Source organism: Oryctolagus cuniculus, chromosome 11 (assembly GCF_051225735.1).
Source record: "Oryctolagus cuniculus isolate XC-2025 breed Fujian yellow rabbit chromosome 11, ASM5122573v1, whole genome shotgun sequence".
Taxonomy (NCBI): Eukaryota; Metazoa; Chordata; class Mammalia; order Lagomorpha; family Leporidae; genus Oryctolagus; species Oryctolagus cuniculus.
The window spans coordinates 104220444-104237089 of NC_142877.1; the positions used below are offsets into that span (position 1 = coordinate 104220444).

The 16646-nt window shown below is 37.7% G+C and overlaps 1 protein-coding gene across 1 annotated transcript in view; it reads right to left on the reverse strand.

The window, feature by feature from the left end:
- Positions 1 to 538: 538 nt before the first annotated feature.
- Positions 539 to 16646, reverse strand: part of SLC5A8 (solute carrier family 5 member 8) — a 51897-nt gene continuing 35789 nt past the window's right edge. Inside the window, exons 11-15 of the mRNA XM_008256962.5 lie at positions 13662 to 13748; positions 10246 to 10451; positions 6854 to 6957; positions 1324 to 1403; positions 539 to 796 (exon numbers count right to left, since the gene is read on the reverse strand). Coding sequence (XP_008255184.3) covers positions 671 to 796; positions 1324 to 1403; positions 6854 to 6957; positions 10246 to 10451; positions 13662 to 13748 — 603 coding nt within the window. The 3' untranslated portion in view covers positions 539 to 670. The remainder of the gene's footprint in view (positions 797 to 1323; positions 1404 to 6853; positions 6958 to 10245; positions 10452 to 13661; positions 13749 to 16646) is intronic.

The following is a 16646-nucleotide window of genomic DNA, read 5'->3' on the forward strand; positions in this document are numbered from 1 at the left end:
CGGGTCAGAAACTAGGAATGCAAGTAAGAATTACAGTCTACAAAAAGCAATAAAAGCAGCCAAAAGCCAGGACCTTTGGAGAATCAGTCAAATGTCACCCGAAGACCTAGATAACTGGGTCCATGTTCTGTTCTAGATGGAACATTTCCACATCCCCACCTTCCTGAGCCAGAATCAATCCCAAGTTCATAGTGTATCCTGGGCTGCTAATAGACCTAAACAATGTAGATTTGTCACCTTATTGCTCCCTAAAAATAGAGAAGTGGCAGAAGGAGAAAATTATGATTTTGGCAAACCCCAAAACTTGCATGGTAGCACCAAAAGCATGGAAAATATTTTCAGTAATGCCCAAATCTAAAAATATGCCTTTGACTATCAAGTATCATGTGTATGTGTACATATTAGCCTTTCAAGTTACATGTGATCATAAATTTCACAACCAAAGCTGCTTGGAATAATAGAGAAAGACAGGAAAATGTGATGCTGACACTCTCAACTGCAGAATAATATCAATTAGTGCAGTAAAAGAAGAAAGTCAGGACTTTGCTCCAAAAAAAGTATCCCCTAAAATACTCAAGAAAGACCGAAAATAATCCTAACTGGATCCAGTTATCTTAGAAAACATATAAAATTGAGACATTAGTTAGTATCATCTGGTTTCAGAGCTGCTTCACAAACGAGTCCCATTGATCTTGCCACTTTGATCTGTGAAGTTCAATTCAATATGGCTGAAGGCAGGATTATCAGTTCCACCATCTTCAACTGGATGAGATTTATAGCTTAAAACATGACTCTTCTAAAAGAAAACATTAATATGGTGATTAGGAAAAAGAAACTGTTCATTCAAATAACTGTAATGTTTTATTTCTCTAAAGCAGCTTTTTAATCTACTGAGGGGAATGTGCTGTACATTGTGAATTAATGCTATAACTAGTACTCAAACAAAATTTTTCACTTTGTGTTTCTATGTGGGTGCAAACTGTTGAAATCTTTACTTAATGTATGCTAAACTGATCTTCTGTATATAAAGAGAATTGAAAATGAATCTTGATGTGAATGGAAGGGGGGAGGGAGTGGGAAAGGGGAGGGTTGCGGGTGGGAGGGAAGTTATGGGGGGGAGAAGCCATTGTAATCCATAAGCTGTACTTAGGAAATTTATATTCATTAAATAAAAGTTAAAAAAAAAAAAGATACGGACAGCAGAAGACATTATATACCGTCCTCGTCCATGACTATTCAGGAAACAGGTAAAGGACTAACTAGTGTTCTACTCAGATGATAAAGTCCAGTTTCCTACTATAAGGTAAATGAAAGCCAACTTACTTTCTTAAAAATATCAAAATTAGATAAAAAGTCTTCTTTGGTCAGTAAGAATTTAGTATCTAAGTTCTGTTTTCTTCCTCCTAAAAAGAAAAATACATTATTTACATTGCTAAAAAGATGCCTGGAACTACACAGTGATATTCCATCATACAGGCATTTAATTTATGCACACTCCATTCTATGTATTCATAAAATACAAAAAGAAAGAGAAGCTTTTAAAAATTTTATATATCCATTTATTTGAGGGACAGAGAGACATACAGAGAGATAGAGACAAACAGAGAAAGCTCTTTATCTGCTGGTTCATTCCACAAATGCCTCCAACAGCCAGGAAGAGGAAACTCAATCCAGGTCTCTCACAGAGACAGAACGCAGTTACCTGAGCCTTCACCACTACTCCCAGGGTCTGATATAGTCACATATGGGAGGCAAGCATCTTAACCACTAGGCTAAATGCCCACTCCAAGAGAAACTTTTAAATAGTGCTTGCAACTGTTGAAATCTTTACTTAGTATATACTAAATTGATCTTCTATATATAAAGATAATTGAAAGTGAATCTTGAGGAAGAATGGGATGGGAGAGGGAGTGGGAGATGGGATGGTTGAGGGTGGGAGGGTGGTTATGGGGAGAAAAAGCCACTATAATCTAAAAGTTGTACTTGGGGAATTTATATTTATTAAATAAAAGTAAAAAAAAATAGTGCTTGCAGACTTAGTGCTACTCTCCATACTATTCCCTCTTCTTCAGTCACTCTCAGTTCCTGCAGTCCAAAAATATACATTTTATAATATTATTATATATTATATTACCATTTCTATATTACTGTGTACTGTATGTTATATATTATATATGTATACATATATATGTATGTATATATGTATAAATACACATATATATGTATACATATATATAATATGATGGCTTTTAAATATAGCCAACTGCTTCAACTAATACTCAACTAGAGGAAAAAGTCACCTGTCCCAGAATGATTATGAAAACTGGTTCAGAAGCACCCTACATAATCCACCAAATAAAATATCAAGCCATCTTCTTCTACTTCAGATAGTAAAACTGCCTTTCCCCAGTTTGGTGGCTATAAATATATACCCATATGTATGTGAAGAAATGCACAAGGTTATGAAATGCTGAATAAATTATTTAAATGAAAATTAGTATGCTGATTATGCTCAATCTAAATATCTTCCCTAAGATTTTGCTTTTAAAAAAAAGTCCTAAAAAATAAATAAAATAAACATGTCCTTTGATTTGCTATTTGTGGATCAAAGACTTTACTTTTTAAAACTGTGTATCTCAAAGAGTGATCCTTAAGCCATTTTTATTTAAATCATCCAGGAAATGTACTTACATTCTGGATTCCTGGGATCAATCCTGGACTTAAAAAATTGGAATGCCTACAGGTAGGGTCACAAAATCTGATTTTCATCATATTTCTTATGTTTTTAATTTAAGGTAAACAAATTTCATGTAATTCATATATACAGATTTTAGGAACACAGTGATATTTCCCATCCTATCCTCTCTCCACTCGCACTCCCACCCTTCCTCTCTTATTCCCTCTCTTAGTTTTTTTTACAATCATCTACTTTAAGTTTACTTTATACTCATAAGATTAACCCTGCACTAAGTAAAGAGTTCAAAAAACAGTAAGAATAAAGCACTGGTTCTCAACAGTAGAGACAAGGGCTATAAATAATCATTGAATCTCAAAATGTCAATTTCATTCCTAAATATTACATTTTTGGTACTCTTAGTTACCACAGATCAAGGAAAACATGATGTTTGCCTTTTGGGGACTGGCTTATTTCACTAAGTATAATCATTTCTAGTTGTATCCATTTTGTTGCAAAAGACAGGACTTTGTTCTTTTTTATGGCTGAGTAGTATTCCATTACACACACACACACACACACACATACACACACACCACCATATATATATATGTATGTATACCACAATCTCTTTATCCACTCATCAGTTGATGGATATCTGGTTGATTCCATATCTTAGCTATTGTGAACTAAGTTGCAATAAACATGGGGTGCAGATAACTCTTTCATGCTGATTTCATTTCTCTTGGGTAAATTCCCAGGAGTGGGATTGCTGGGTCATATGGTAGATCTATTTTCAGCTTTTTTTGAGATATCGCCATACTGTCTTCCACAATGACTCTTCCAGTTTACAGTCCCACCAACAATAAATTAGGGTACCTTTTTCTTTACATCCTCGCCAGCATTTATTATTGATTTCTGTATGAGAGGCATTCTAACTGGGGTGAAGTGAAATCTCATTGTGGTTTTGATTTGCATTTCTCTGGTGTCTAATGATCCTGAGCATTTTCTCATGTGTCTGCTGGCCATCTGAATTACCTCTTTTGAGAAATGTCTGTTCAAGTCCTTTGCCCAGTTCTTAACTGGGTTGTTTGTTTTGTTGTTGAGCATTTTATAGATTCTGGATATTAATCCTTTATCAGTGGCAGTTTGCAAATAGTTTCTTCCATTCTGTTTGTTGCCTCTTCACTTTGCTGAATGTTTCCTTTGCAATGCAGAAGATTCTTAGCTCCTGCATCAAATTTCTAAAGTAACCATAATACTCACTTAAGTTTGAGAGCCATTACTTTCATACAAGACTTTTAATTATGGAGAGTTCTTCTGTTCTGATAATAGGATCACCTTTAATTCATTCAACTTTATTGAGGAACTACTGTGGGCTAGAGGCTCTGCTAGGTGCTGGAGTATAAACAATTATTCACTCACAGCTCATGGTCTACTCAGGAAACTACGTACCCCATCTTACTGATGGAGAAACAGACTCTTGTGCATAGTAAAGAATCAGGTGGAGGTGAAATGCCAACCAAGACTGTATAGCCTGAACTGTTATAGATTTCTGGCATCCTATTGTAGGTTCTGAAATATATTTTCCAAGGAGTATCAGACTTGTATTTTTCTGTAATCTTTTTTGATGTGTTCATGCTGCTGTGGAATAGAAATAAGTGCATTACAAAATTAATGAAGTTGAAGTGTTTTCATCACTGGAAGATGTCTGTTCACTTGGGTAGTGCATCTTCTTTTAACACTAGAGATACAGTCATATATGGTTATAAGAATCAGCATTCATAGTGTGGGTGATTGGCACAGCAGTTAAGATGCTGCCTGGGACATCAGCATCTGGCACGTCTGAGTTTAAGCCCTGCCTCTGCTTCCAATGCAAGCTTCCTCGTAATGAGCAGCCAGGTAAGCAGCAAGTGATAGCTCCAATAGTTGAATTCCTTATACCCAGGTAGGGACCTGGATTGAGTTCCTAGTTCCTGGCTTTGGCCTGGGACAGCTCAGCTTGAGCTCTTGTAGGCATCTGGGGAGAGAACCAGCAGGTGGAAAATATCTCTCTCTCTCTCTCTCTCTCTCTCTCTCTCTCTCTCTCTCCTCTCTCCACCCTCCTTTCTCTCTTCCTCCCTCTCCCTTTCAAATAAATAAGATTTTTTAAAAGAAGCACTTAAGAAGAAAAAATAAGGACTATTCAAAGAGAATATGCTGACACTCCACTTCCTTTCAGAAAAGAAAATAGATTAAGAACAAAAAGTCAAACAGTAAAAGGTTACAGAATACATGTATTCCTGATCTGAAATAACTGGGTCAGTGGTGTGAAAAGTTTTAAATTTGTCTTAAAATGTATCTAAACAGATGAATAATCCTAATGTGCCACTAATTTTACTTATGAGATAAAGCATAATACTTTTGGACAAAAAAGAATATATTAAAATGATTGTTTGAGAGGTAACAAATTGCTATAAACCTTGTAAAATATAAATACAAGAGTGACAGAAGTTTTAAATACAATGCTATCCTGGTGCCAAAAATTAATTCATAGGAGTAAGATTCTATAAAGTGGCACAGTGCTGTTCACTCTGTTAGCTTAAAGCAAAAAAAAAAAAAAAATCAGACATACTTGGACAAAGTGAAGGTAGAATTTCTGACTAGTTATGACATATTTGAAGAAGAATACAATGCCGATTCCCCTAGTTGGTTGTGATGAATGCAAGTATGTGAGAAAATGCAGGTATCTAGGGAGCCCAGTATGTGCACCAACTCCATACTAAGTACCCAGGTCCAAGTCACTAGGATCCTCATCCAGATTCCTGTGATTGCCTCCTACCTGCCCTTATACCCCTATAGACTATTTTCAAAGTGGATCAGAGTGCTCCTTTTAGAATTATTGGAATATAATTGAAAAAATATCCACATAGTAGACCTAAAAGACAAAGATGGAAAATAGAAAAGACAAGAAAATTAGAGGAATTGTCCAAGATTCAACTAACAAAAGTTTCAAGGAAAAAAAAAAAAACAGAAAAATAACAGGAAGTTGTGAAAGAAAAAATTCATTGATGTCCAGAAATGAAAGACAAAGAGTCTTCAGATTAAAGGGGCCCTACTGAGGGCCTAGGGCAAGGCAGGCATTGTGAAAATGGGTCACATTCAAAGAGTCCACAGGTAGCATGGCATCTATGCTTGGCAGCAATACAGTAAAACTAGAAGAGAACTAAAACATCTCAGAAAGGGTTATTTTTAACAGGCCTCTCTAAGCAATTCATCAGTCCAGCAGAATGTCAAAGAAAAAGTTATCAGACAAGCAGTTTCTGAGACCTCTGCTCTGTCTACCCTTTCTCAAGAATGTGCTACAGGACGGGCTCCTTTCAATTAAGCGAGTAAACAAAGAATGAAGAGTCATGGATTTCAGGCAGGAGGCAATACAACACAAGAGGGAGGCCAAGAGAATTCACAGAATGAGGACAAAAGGAGTCCAAGAATAACACTTCTGTAGTGATCCCAAGTAATAATTTATACTAGGTGTATTATCAATTTGATATTTAAAATACATCTTAAAAAGTTTACAAACATCTAAAAAGCCTTCACACTATGTCTAGACATTATTATTTTTCCTTGCATGTATATATTTCTTTGCAAGTGTATGAAGAATTTATATAGAACAATGGAAAATTCACAGCATAGGATTATTTTAAAGACACAAGAACACTTTAAAAAGTTCATAGAAAAAAAATTAAAAGATAAGTCTACTTTGCTGCAAAAAAAATTGAAATCCATGGAGATTTTTTCATAATACACATTTTCCATGAACTTTTTGAAGTCCCTTGAATGTGTGAAAGCCCTAGCACTTTGGTAGCTACACAGAGTTTTGCCAAGCATCTTCTTTTAGTCCTACAGCAACCTGTGAGGTAGACAAGTCAGTTACTGTTATCCTCATTTCACACATAAGCTAGTGAAGGCTCAGAGCAGCTGTGTGATTCGCCCAAGTCCAGGCAGCTATGAAACATCAGGACAGCACTCAAGTAGAGATGTTTCTTCTGTCTCAGGTCTAGGTTTTCAAATTTCCCATCAGTAAAATGGAAGAAATAATTAAACCAGTTGTTAGCAGGCTCATAATAAAATGTATAAGTGACTATAAAATAGTATAAAACTGATACAGAGATAAATACTATACTAATATTCACTTACCTGTTAATAAACTGATAACTATCCCCACAAATAATGCCACCAAAGTTCCAAGAGTGCTGAAATACAGATATGATATAGAATACCAGTTATCCATCAGTGGAGTCCTAGGAGACAGGAAAAATATCACTGTAAGATTTCAAGTAGTGCTGCTAGCAATTACAATTTTGTGTCAATGATACTCAGAGCAAAGCCAAAACAGAACACTTAATAATGTTTTTAATGTCATTGTCTGCCATCTTGATTTTAGCTTATTGGATCAGGAACTAAAAGTATGACTTCACCTTGATCATATATGAAAATACTTAAGTGTCATGCTTATTCAAATGTTCTGGGAGCTGATCTTGTCACTGGAATCAGCTTTAAGTGAGGTAAAGAGGTTCCTGCTCATATAAGTTTTAAATTCTAATGAAGAGATAAATATAATAAATAAGTAAACAAATTAACAAACATCATAATTTCCACTGGGGAAAGGTGCTGTAAAGAAAATAAAGCAGGGCTGGTGCTGTGGCGTAGCAGCTAAAGCCACCGCCGGCAGTGTCAGCATCCCCTGTGAGTGCCGGCTCAAGTCCCCAAGTCTCCACTTCTGATCCAGCTCTCTGGTATGGCCTGGGAAAGCAGTGGAAGATGGCCCAAGTCCTTGGGCCCCTGCGCTTGTGTGGGAGACCCAGAAGAAGCTCCTGGCTCCTGGCTTTGGATCTGCGCGGCTCCACCTGTTGCAGCCATCTGGGGAGTGAACCAGCAAATGGAAGACCCACCCCCCCCCCCGCACATCTGCATAACTCTGCATTTAGAATAAATAAATAAACCTTTAAAGAGAAAAGAAAACAATGTGATAATGACATCGACCTCAATGGAGTAGAGAGGAAGTGACTAGTCACAACACAATGAGTAGTTGGAGAAAGCCTTCGGGAAGAAATGCTATTAGACCTGAGACCCGAGGAACAAAAAGTTCTTGAAAAAAGCCTCCCAAGGAAAGTTAAACACCAGCTGATCAAAGCAGAGTAAAGAAGATGCAGAATGGTACGAGATGAGAGATGAGCTCCAGGGACTTCCTGTGTGAGTGGGTATGAGTTGGGATTTCACTACAGATAATGGCGTCACAGTTTTTTAGGAGTGGCATGATCTGATCTGTGTCTAAAACAACTGCTCTAGTTCTCCATTTTCACTTTTGATGAAAAAGTAATCAGATGGTTTATCTATACCAACCATCCTGCCAAGAACAACGTATAAAAACTAGAGAAGGGGAGGAAAGAACAGAGATTTTGAAGACATGAGAGAGATTAAGGCAATGAGAACTTGAGCCAAGAGCCCAGAAAAAAGGGAAACCATTGACATAAACTAATAATATCAAGATAGTGCGGTACCAGGCCAATGATTGATAGACAACAAACACCAGAATCAAGAATCATGAAGCAGACCCAAATAAAAATAGTGCTTTTGTTTATATCTGTTTAGTTGCTGCTGCATTGTGTGGGGGCAAAAGGAGAATCTCTTCAGTCAGCAGTACTGAAATCTTCATGCTACCCATACTGCAATTTTGTCTTTATTCATTCTTTTAACAAATATTTATTAAGTACTTATTAGCTATCTATGGTTGCTAGTTATGCTTATTGTGCTTACTGAGTTTCTTGTTTGGTATATATTAGCTAATTCTCTCAAATTAGGTTATAATTTCTTGAAAAGTAGGAATTACATAAATGAAAATAAAATACTTTCTTTGAAAGATATTAAATAATGGGCAGCACAATGATAGGTACAAAGTTGATGACCAAAAACTATTGTTTATTCCTTGAATTATTTTTTGAGCCAAGCTAATATAAAAATTTGATTATTATAATACTAACCACAGAGTAAAACAGCAAATAAATTTGTTTCAGGAATCCAAATAACCTTTTCATCTTAGACTCTTGAATTAAGAAAGATATTAACATAGTACATATACTAAGCAAAACTGTGAAAGACGGATATTCTGAATGTCCTCTTACTTAACCCTCAGTTACCTTTCCTCCCTTATGACTGATTCTAATGACTTTCCCAGCCCTCTCCAAATAGTGCTCCCATGCTTTTCTAAAACACTGAGGGGCCAGCGCTGTGGGTAGTAGGTTAAGCACCCACCTGTGGCACTATCATCCCATATGGGCACCAGTTAGAGTCCCAGCTGCTCCACCTCCTATCCAGCCTCCTTTTGGTAGCTTGGAAAAGCAGTAGATGCACTCACATGGAAGGCCCAGAAGATGCTTCTGGTTCCTGGCTTTGGATAGGCCCAGCTCCGGCCATTGAAGCCAATTGGGGAGTAAACCAGCGGGTAGGATATCTCTCTCTCTCTCTCTCTCTCTCTCTCTCACTGGCCCTCTCTCCCTCCCTCCCTCTGTCTGTAACTCTGCCTTTCAAGTAAATAAATAAATCTTTAAAAAAAAATACACTGTCTGAATTTCCTTGCTTCTCTCCCCTCAGAACTTTACCTGGTCAAATCTCTCCTAAAGATCCCTTTTCACTCATACACAGCTTACCTGCCTGGAATCCCCAAGAAATCCCACTGGCAAGTATTCTCATTGCTGAATTCAATTCAAGACATGAATTGCAAAATAATGCCTATATATAATAATATTCCTTTTCCTAGGACTGTGTCCATTTTAAGAGGGAGATACCATGTCTTGACCTAAAAGGAATGATTCTTTAAGGGTGTTATTCTATGCACGTTGGTCCTGGGGCAATATTTGGGTAGCAGTGGCTTTATACTGGTATTCCTTTATACTGGTATCCATGGGATTTGTGCTTTAGGTTAGGCTTTTACATGTACACTAAAGGAAATCTTGCCCCCCCATATCCACTATACAAGGAAACATTCATCTAACACCAGGTCTACAAAATTTCATTAAATTAGACAAGCTATACTCAAAAGTGTGCTACATCAGTGAAAACTCTAACAGGAAAATCATAGCTGCATTTCATTGCTATTGCTAGAAAGATATGGAATCTAAAACAGAATGTATAGCAATTACTCAATAAACTTAGAAAATGTAGCTTTGGCCAATAAAACTATCTTTCAAAGGCAATATCAGCAGTATTTCTTTTATAATTGTGTTTTCATTTTAAACATTTTTTAAAGACAATTTTTGATGCAGCTGGAGCTGATTTTTGATAGGGTTTACTCATAGAATTTCTTTCATTAATAATCAAGTAGGTTACCAAATCTGTAGGTAAGGGAGAAATTTATACAGAAATGAAAATATGGTATTTTTGCTATAGCTGAATACATTATAGGGAGAAAGTCATATGGGCTCTATCATTTCAGACTTATGCAAAACTATAGTGTTAGAAGACAAAGCAATTGGATTTCTCTACTTATTATATAATTTTTTAAAATATGGTATTATTGCATGATTTAATACCTTTCAGCATTGTGTACTTGAAAAGCACTAGTAGAAAATGGCATTTCTGTGGTTGTCATCAAATTAGTGACATTGTACGTGCTGTTACAGCCAGAGGTGTCAAGGTGTAATGGCACAGTTCTCTCAGGAAGTGGAGGATAAAGTTGAGCTCCAATTCCAACCCATAAAGAAACAACAAATCCAGACATCAGACCAACAAGTGCCCCCTGCAAAACAAAAGAACTTTTTTAATAGAAAAATAAGTTTTCTTTAAGTTTTCTTTAATGATTGCATTTTTTCATAGATACAGCTTTAGGAATACAGTGGTTCTTTCCTCCATACCCACCCTACCCACCCCAACTCCCATCCCACCTCTCTCTCCTTCTTCATTATGCTTCATTTTTAGTTTGACTTTATATACAGAGGACCAACTCCATGCTAAGCATAGACTTCCACAGTTTACACCCACACATACACACAACATATAGAGTACAGTTTGGGAACAAAATTTGCAGTCGATTCTCATAGTACAACTCATTAGGGACGGAGGTCCTCTATAGGGACTAAGTGCACAATGACTTCTGTTGTTCCTTTAACAATTAATACTCTTATTTATGACGTCAGTGATCACTGCCAAGGCTATGGAAGCCTTCTGTGACCATAGACTCCATCGGTATTTGGACACGGCCATAAGCAAAGTGGATGTTCTCTCCTCTCTTCAGAGGATGATGACCCTTTCTTTCCACAGAGATCCTCCATGTAGGATATTTTTTGCCACAGAATCTTGGCTATAGTTTTCTTTGAGATGGAAATTCACATTATAAAGTTAAGTTCAACATGGTCCAAGCTAAATTCACCAAATTTCCATCCTAAAACTACCTTTCTTCACAAGATTTCTGCCTCTTCTCAAGAGTACCATAGACTGCTGGGTCCTCAGCCCGGAGCCCTGGAGATTATGTAACCCCATTTTTTTTTTTTTTTTGGACAGGCAGAGTGCACACTGAGAGAGACAGAGAGAAAGGTCTTCCTTTGCCATTGGTTCACCCTCCAATGGCCGCTGCAGCCGGCGCACCACACTGATCCGAAGGCAGGAGCCAGGTACTTATCCTGGTCTCCCATGGGGTGCAGGCCCAAGCACCTGGGCCATCCTCCACTGCACTCCCTGGCCACAGCAGAGAGCTGGCCTGGAAGAGGGGCAACCGGGACAGAATCCGGTGCCCCAACCGGGACTAGAACCAGGTGTGCCAGCGCCACGAGGCGGAGGATTAGCCTAGTGAGCTGTGGCGCCGGCCACCCCATTTTTTTATTTATATTCCTAGCTAGCCAATCATCAATTCCTGCTTATTTTTCTTTTCAGAGTTCTCATACTCCCCCTTCTTTCCACTCTGTTTCCATGGCCAGCACTCTGCTCTGGCCTCCTGGTCTCCTCACACCCAAATAACCACAGAAGCCATGTAGCTGACTCCAGGCCAACTGTTCCCTCTATTTTACTTAATCTGTAAAGAAATGGCATGCCATATCAGCTGCAGACTATGAAGAAGAAAGAAAGCATAGTCAAGTTTTCCCTCAGAGTTAACAACAAGCATAGCTGGAATTGTGCTGCCGGATACTAGGAGGAAACTAGCAGGCAGTGTTGACAAATGAATGCAGCAGTGCACACAGCCAAAACATATCTAGAAATAAAGTTAATGCAGAAGGGAGCTTCTGGCCAGCTTTCCCCTCTGAAGTCATCTGAATTCACAGTCTTTGGAAATGTATGTCCTCCAGCTTTTTCAGCAGTAACCCAGATATTCTGCCAGCCTTTAAATGTTTTAAATCCTAGGTCCAACAAAAGCTCACCTCCCTATGGGATGGGCTTATTCCCCTCCTTTAGATATCAGGTAGCAGGGGAAATAGAAATGAAATCACAAAGTAGGAAAAAAATGGAAAGTGAAAAGGCCACTGGTCAGATCAGGAGATGGATGCTGGGGACAAGAACTGTGAGCTCTTTCACAAGTCATGAATTCCTTGAGACCACAATTAAGTTTCTTAAATTTTGGTACCCTGGAGCTACTACAGTGTGACAGATATAGTAGGAGCGCAGTCAATTTTTTAAAATAATATGAGGTTGGAATAGCAAAATGGCCAACTGTTGACAGGCCATGCTTAGCTTACTTTCAGCATTGTGCATTGTTTGATCAAAGCTCCACAAAATTTAAAAACTCTTGAGGGCAAACATTTAGCTCTCTTCTCCCACAGCAATGCCCATTCCATAAATACTCATTGAATGAGTGAATGAGGAAGGAAGAATAGAAGGAAAAAGGCCACTCCAAGGGAAGGCAGATAACCTGCTGGTGAAAAAACCTGGATATGGTAACGAAGTATTTCTTATGGCAGGAATAATAGGATCTCTCCCAAAGAGCATGTTGGACCTAGTCAGCTTCAGCTCTTCTAGAGGCTACTCATGGTGGCAACAATTACAAAAACTGAAAGTTGATCTCTCTCTCATTTTTCAGACTCTCAAAAAACCTCTATGGTTTCATAATGCAGAGTCTAGGCAAACTTCAACATTTTGGGGTAGACACAAGCCACTCTCTTTCACTGTGGTTAGTTTCTACAAAACTAGCTTCTCATATGACCCTTCATTATTATTAATAATGCTAGCCTTTATTGATATCTGTCTTAACAATTACTAATGCCTTATAAGGAAAACAGAACTTTGAATATGAAGTCATCATTCATTAGTTATTCTATGAATGTCTGAAAAACTATATAATACATCACTAGCTTTTTCTGAACCTCATATTATACCAGGACTGAGCTGGTATACTTTCTCCTAGATTTCAGAAAAATAATTTGTATTTCATTTATTCAAAATAAAATTTAGCATTTCTAAATTAGATATGTCTATTTAGAAGAACTATGTAGAGATATTACCTCTTTCTTGAGAATATTCCCAAATATGACCACCTCTTTTGGGCTAGCACTATGTTGTGGGAGGTACAGCTTTAACTATTAGGAGCAGAAACTTTCTGGTCATGGTGGTAAATATCGTATTGCTTCTCTACATTGTACTATTGATATTCATGAGAATCCTTGACAATATTGCTCTTAAATCTCTCCTGTATGAGCCTGTTGACCTCCTCCTTTAAATCCTAACTACTAATTCTTAAGATGGGCAGGAAGACAAATATACAAAAACATGACTCCTTATGAATATTTAAAATTTGACTCTTTAGTTATGGCAGTCTCCATTTAGCTTCCCACATGTGGAGCTCCAGTGCTTAGTACTTCATTAACGATCCACCAAAGTCAAAATGAGTAATTTAAGTCATTAAGACAAATCATGAATGAGAGATCTCAAAGGAACTACATCTTTACAACTGTGGAAAAAGTGATATAAAGCCACTATTATAGTTGGCAAAGCAACCTTTATACATATTCTTCTTTATACTCACAATTGAGTTGGCAAAGGGAACCATGATGCCCAAAGAAAACAAGCCCAGAAGTGGTCCACCAACCATTCCAAATATGCTGAGTGCTGCCTACAAAAACAATACAAAGTCAGCAACTGGCAATCCCAAATCCAACCTGAAATGTTTTGAAGTAAAATTCATCAGGATGAAGATTTAAAGCATTCAGACTTCTGAAAATCATAGTTTCTCCATGGCAACTCAAAGAGATAATTAGAAGTTGCAGCCTTCTGTTTCTCAATTTCAAATACCCATCTGTTCCTTCAGGTATCCTCAAAAAAAGGCAACAAAATGCAAAGATGATAATCCTGAGACACTGGCAGACCCCAAATGAAGGCAGAAATCAAGACTACTCTGCTCAGCTTTGTTCCTCCTGACAATAATAGATCGCAGCATTACTACGTGGGTTAGTAGTCTCGAAACACTCCTCAAAACCAGATTGTGCAAAAGCACATTCAAGTGTTCAGAGACAGCAATGAAACCCATTGCCCATTCCTGATTTGGTTCCCAAATGATGGCACCAGAATAAAAATATTCTTTAAAAGATAAAGATTGGGGCCGCACGCTGTGATGTAGAGGATAAAGCTACCGTTTGCAGGGCTGTCATCCTATATGGGTGGTGGTTCAAGTCCTGGCTGCTCCACTTCTAATCCAGCTCTCTACTATGGCCTGGGAAAGTAGTAGAAGATGGCCTGAGTCTTTGGGCCCCTGTACCCATATAGGAGATCTGGAAGAAGCTCCTGGCTCCCAGCTTTAGATTGGCCTAGCTCCGGCCATTGCAGCCATTTAGGGAGTGAACTAGTGGATGGAAGACTGACTCTCTCTCTCTCTCTCTCTCTATCTCTGTCTTTCTGTAACTCTGCCTTTCAAATAAATAAATAAATCTTTAAAATAAGATAGATTGGTCAAATCATAAAGAAATAAACATAAAATCAATTAGATAATTGTAATATTTACTTTGAAGTACAAAAACCCAAACCAGGAGGGGGGAAAGATTACAATGTGAAACATGAAGAAATGTAAAAATCTCCCATTTTCAACACATTCATGTTCCCAATAATCATCAGTTGCCTAGTGATTAAGAATGAACAGAGCCATAAAAGAAGGGTCTGAGACATTTTGGGTTGTCAACAAAGGAAAGAGACCTAACAGAATAGGGTGAATGAATCAAAGAGAATATATCAAGTCAAGAAAATGTTTGAGGGTATAGATAGACTGCAGTCTTTATATAGCCATCATTGTCAACATCATCATCCTCATAAAAAGCCTACCTTATGGATTATGGGTAGGAGTTTCAGTATTGATGAGACAGAACTTATGTTTAAGGAAATTGTAAACTCAAAGATGAGTAAGTTCACAGTGGAGTTCTGTAGAAAGGGAGAGGGGACTACACAGCAAGATAGGAAAGATGTCAGATCTCATGAAGTAAGTTATGACAGTGTGATCTGTGAGCCAATTTTGGAGATACAAGGAATATACTCAAAAACTGGATCTGTCAGAAGAAATAATACTTTGGCCAGAGATGAAAAAAGAAGAACTAGCTTTGAGTTATGGCAACTCTACTAGAAAATGTCATGGTATAGAGTCAAGTCAGAACTGATATATCAAAAAAAGGGGGGGAAATTGATCACAATAAGAGCTATAAGCAATAATGCAGATTCCAGGGGAAGTACACTTGGGAGATTTATTGATTATGACTTAGGTGTGTTGGGTAAGCATAGAGCTTCTGAACCTAATTCATTCATTCATAAAATCAGGGGTGAGATCAGACTACTCTAAAAACTAGTGTGCCTTAAACAACCAACCCAAATAGAACCAAACTTTAGGACTGAAATAAAATCTTAGAGGATCTCTGATTTTCCCAACATTAACTTTGAGCTTTGTGGATCATGAGGGGATCTGGGATTCACCAAGGGGGAGCCCAGGTAGCCCAAGAAGTTTTAGGGAGGAAGCACTTTGGATTATCAGACAAGTCAGCATTTATAAACCCATACTGATATAGGTGCACTCATGCTGAATTTGATAAGGGTCATCTTTGTTGAGCATTGTAGTCGGTGCCATGTATTTCATATAGTGTTGAATAACAACATCATTATCTTCACCTTCATGAAATGACAGACTTTTGGGTAAAACAGACTTTAAATAAATAATTGCAATAAAGTATGATAGTGAAGATGAATCAGGAAGTAGTAGGTACTCTGGGAACATTTAGCAAAAAATAATCAAACTTATCCAGGTAACAGATATTTCTGAATAAGTAATGTTTAAGCAGCAAGTTTAAGAATAAGAAAGACTTAAACTGATTAAGAAGTAGAGAGGAAGGCTGCTCCAAGCGGAGAGGCAATCCCTGCTAAAGGCTGTGAAGTACACACAACATTCAGAAAGATCGATCCGTCCTCTCCATAATAACTCCTCCAATACAAAAAGTACTCTCTATAAAAAAATAAAAGTTAACAATTTAATGGGAGGTGAAGGATCCTTCAAATAAAAAAAAAGAAAAATGATTTTGCATATTTTTACATCCAAGAAAATGGAGTCAACATAGTTTTCTCAATTCATTCTGCTAATAAGATAAAAAAAATATTAGCGTTCCATATAAAATAAGCATAAGAAGACTCTGAAAGGTGGGTAGAACTCAAACTGACTAGGGACCCTGGGACCTGCACAGTGACACAGTGGTGGTGAGTTCTCTTAGCTTCCTTTTTACTTCATATATCCAAGTCCTAGGGTTGAGGAAGACAGCCAACCAGAAACTCCAACAGGCACAGGACAAAGAGAAAGAGAAGGAGGGGGAGGGGGAGGAGGAGGAGGGAGGAAGGGGAGGAAGAAGAATAATAAACTACCAACAAACACTTGTTCTCTCCTAAACACAGAGCCAGAAAAGGAACATCTGGAAAGGATAGAAAACACACAGACAATAAATGCTTCATCTACCCAATCACCACAGAATGAATCATTGGCCCACCTACT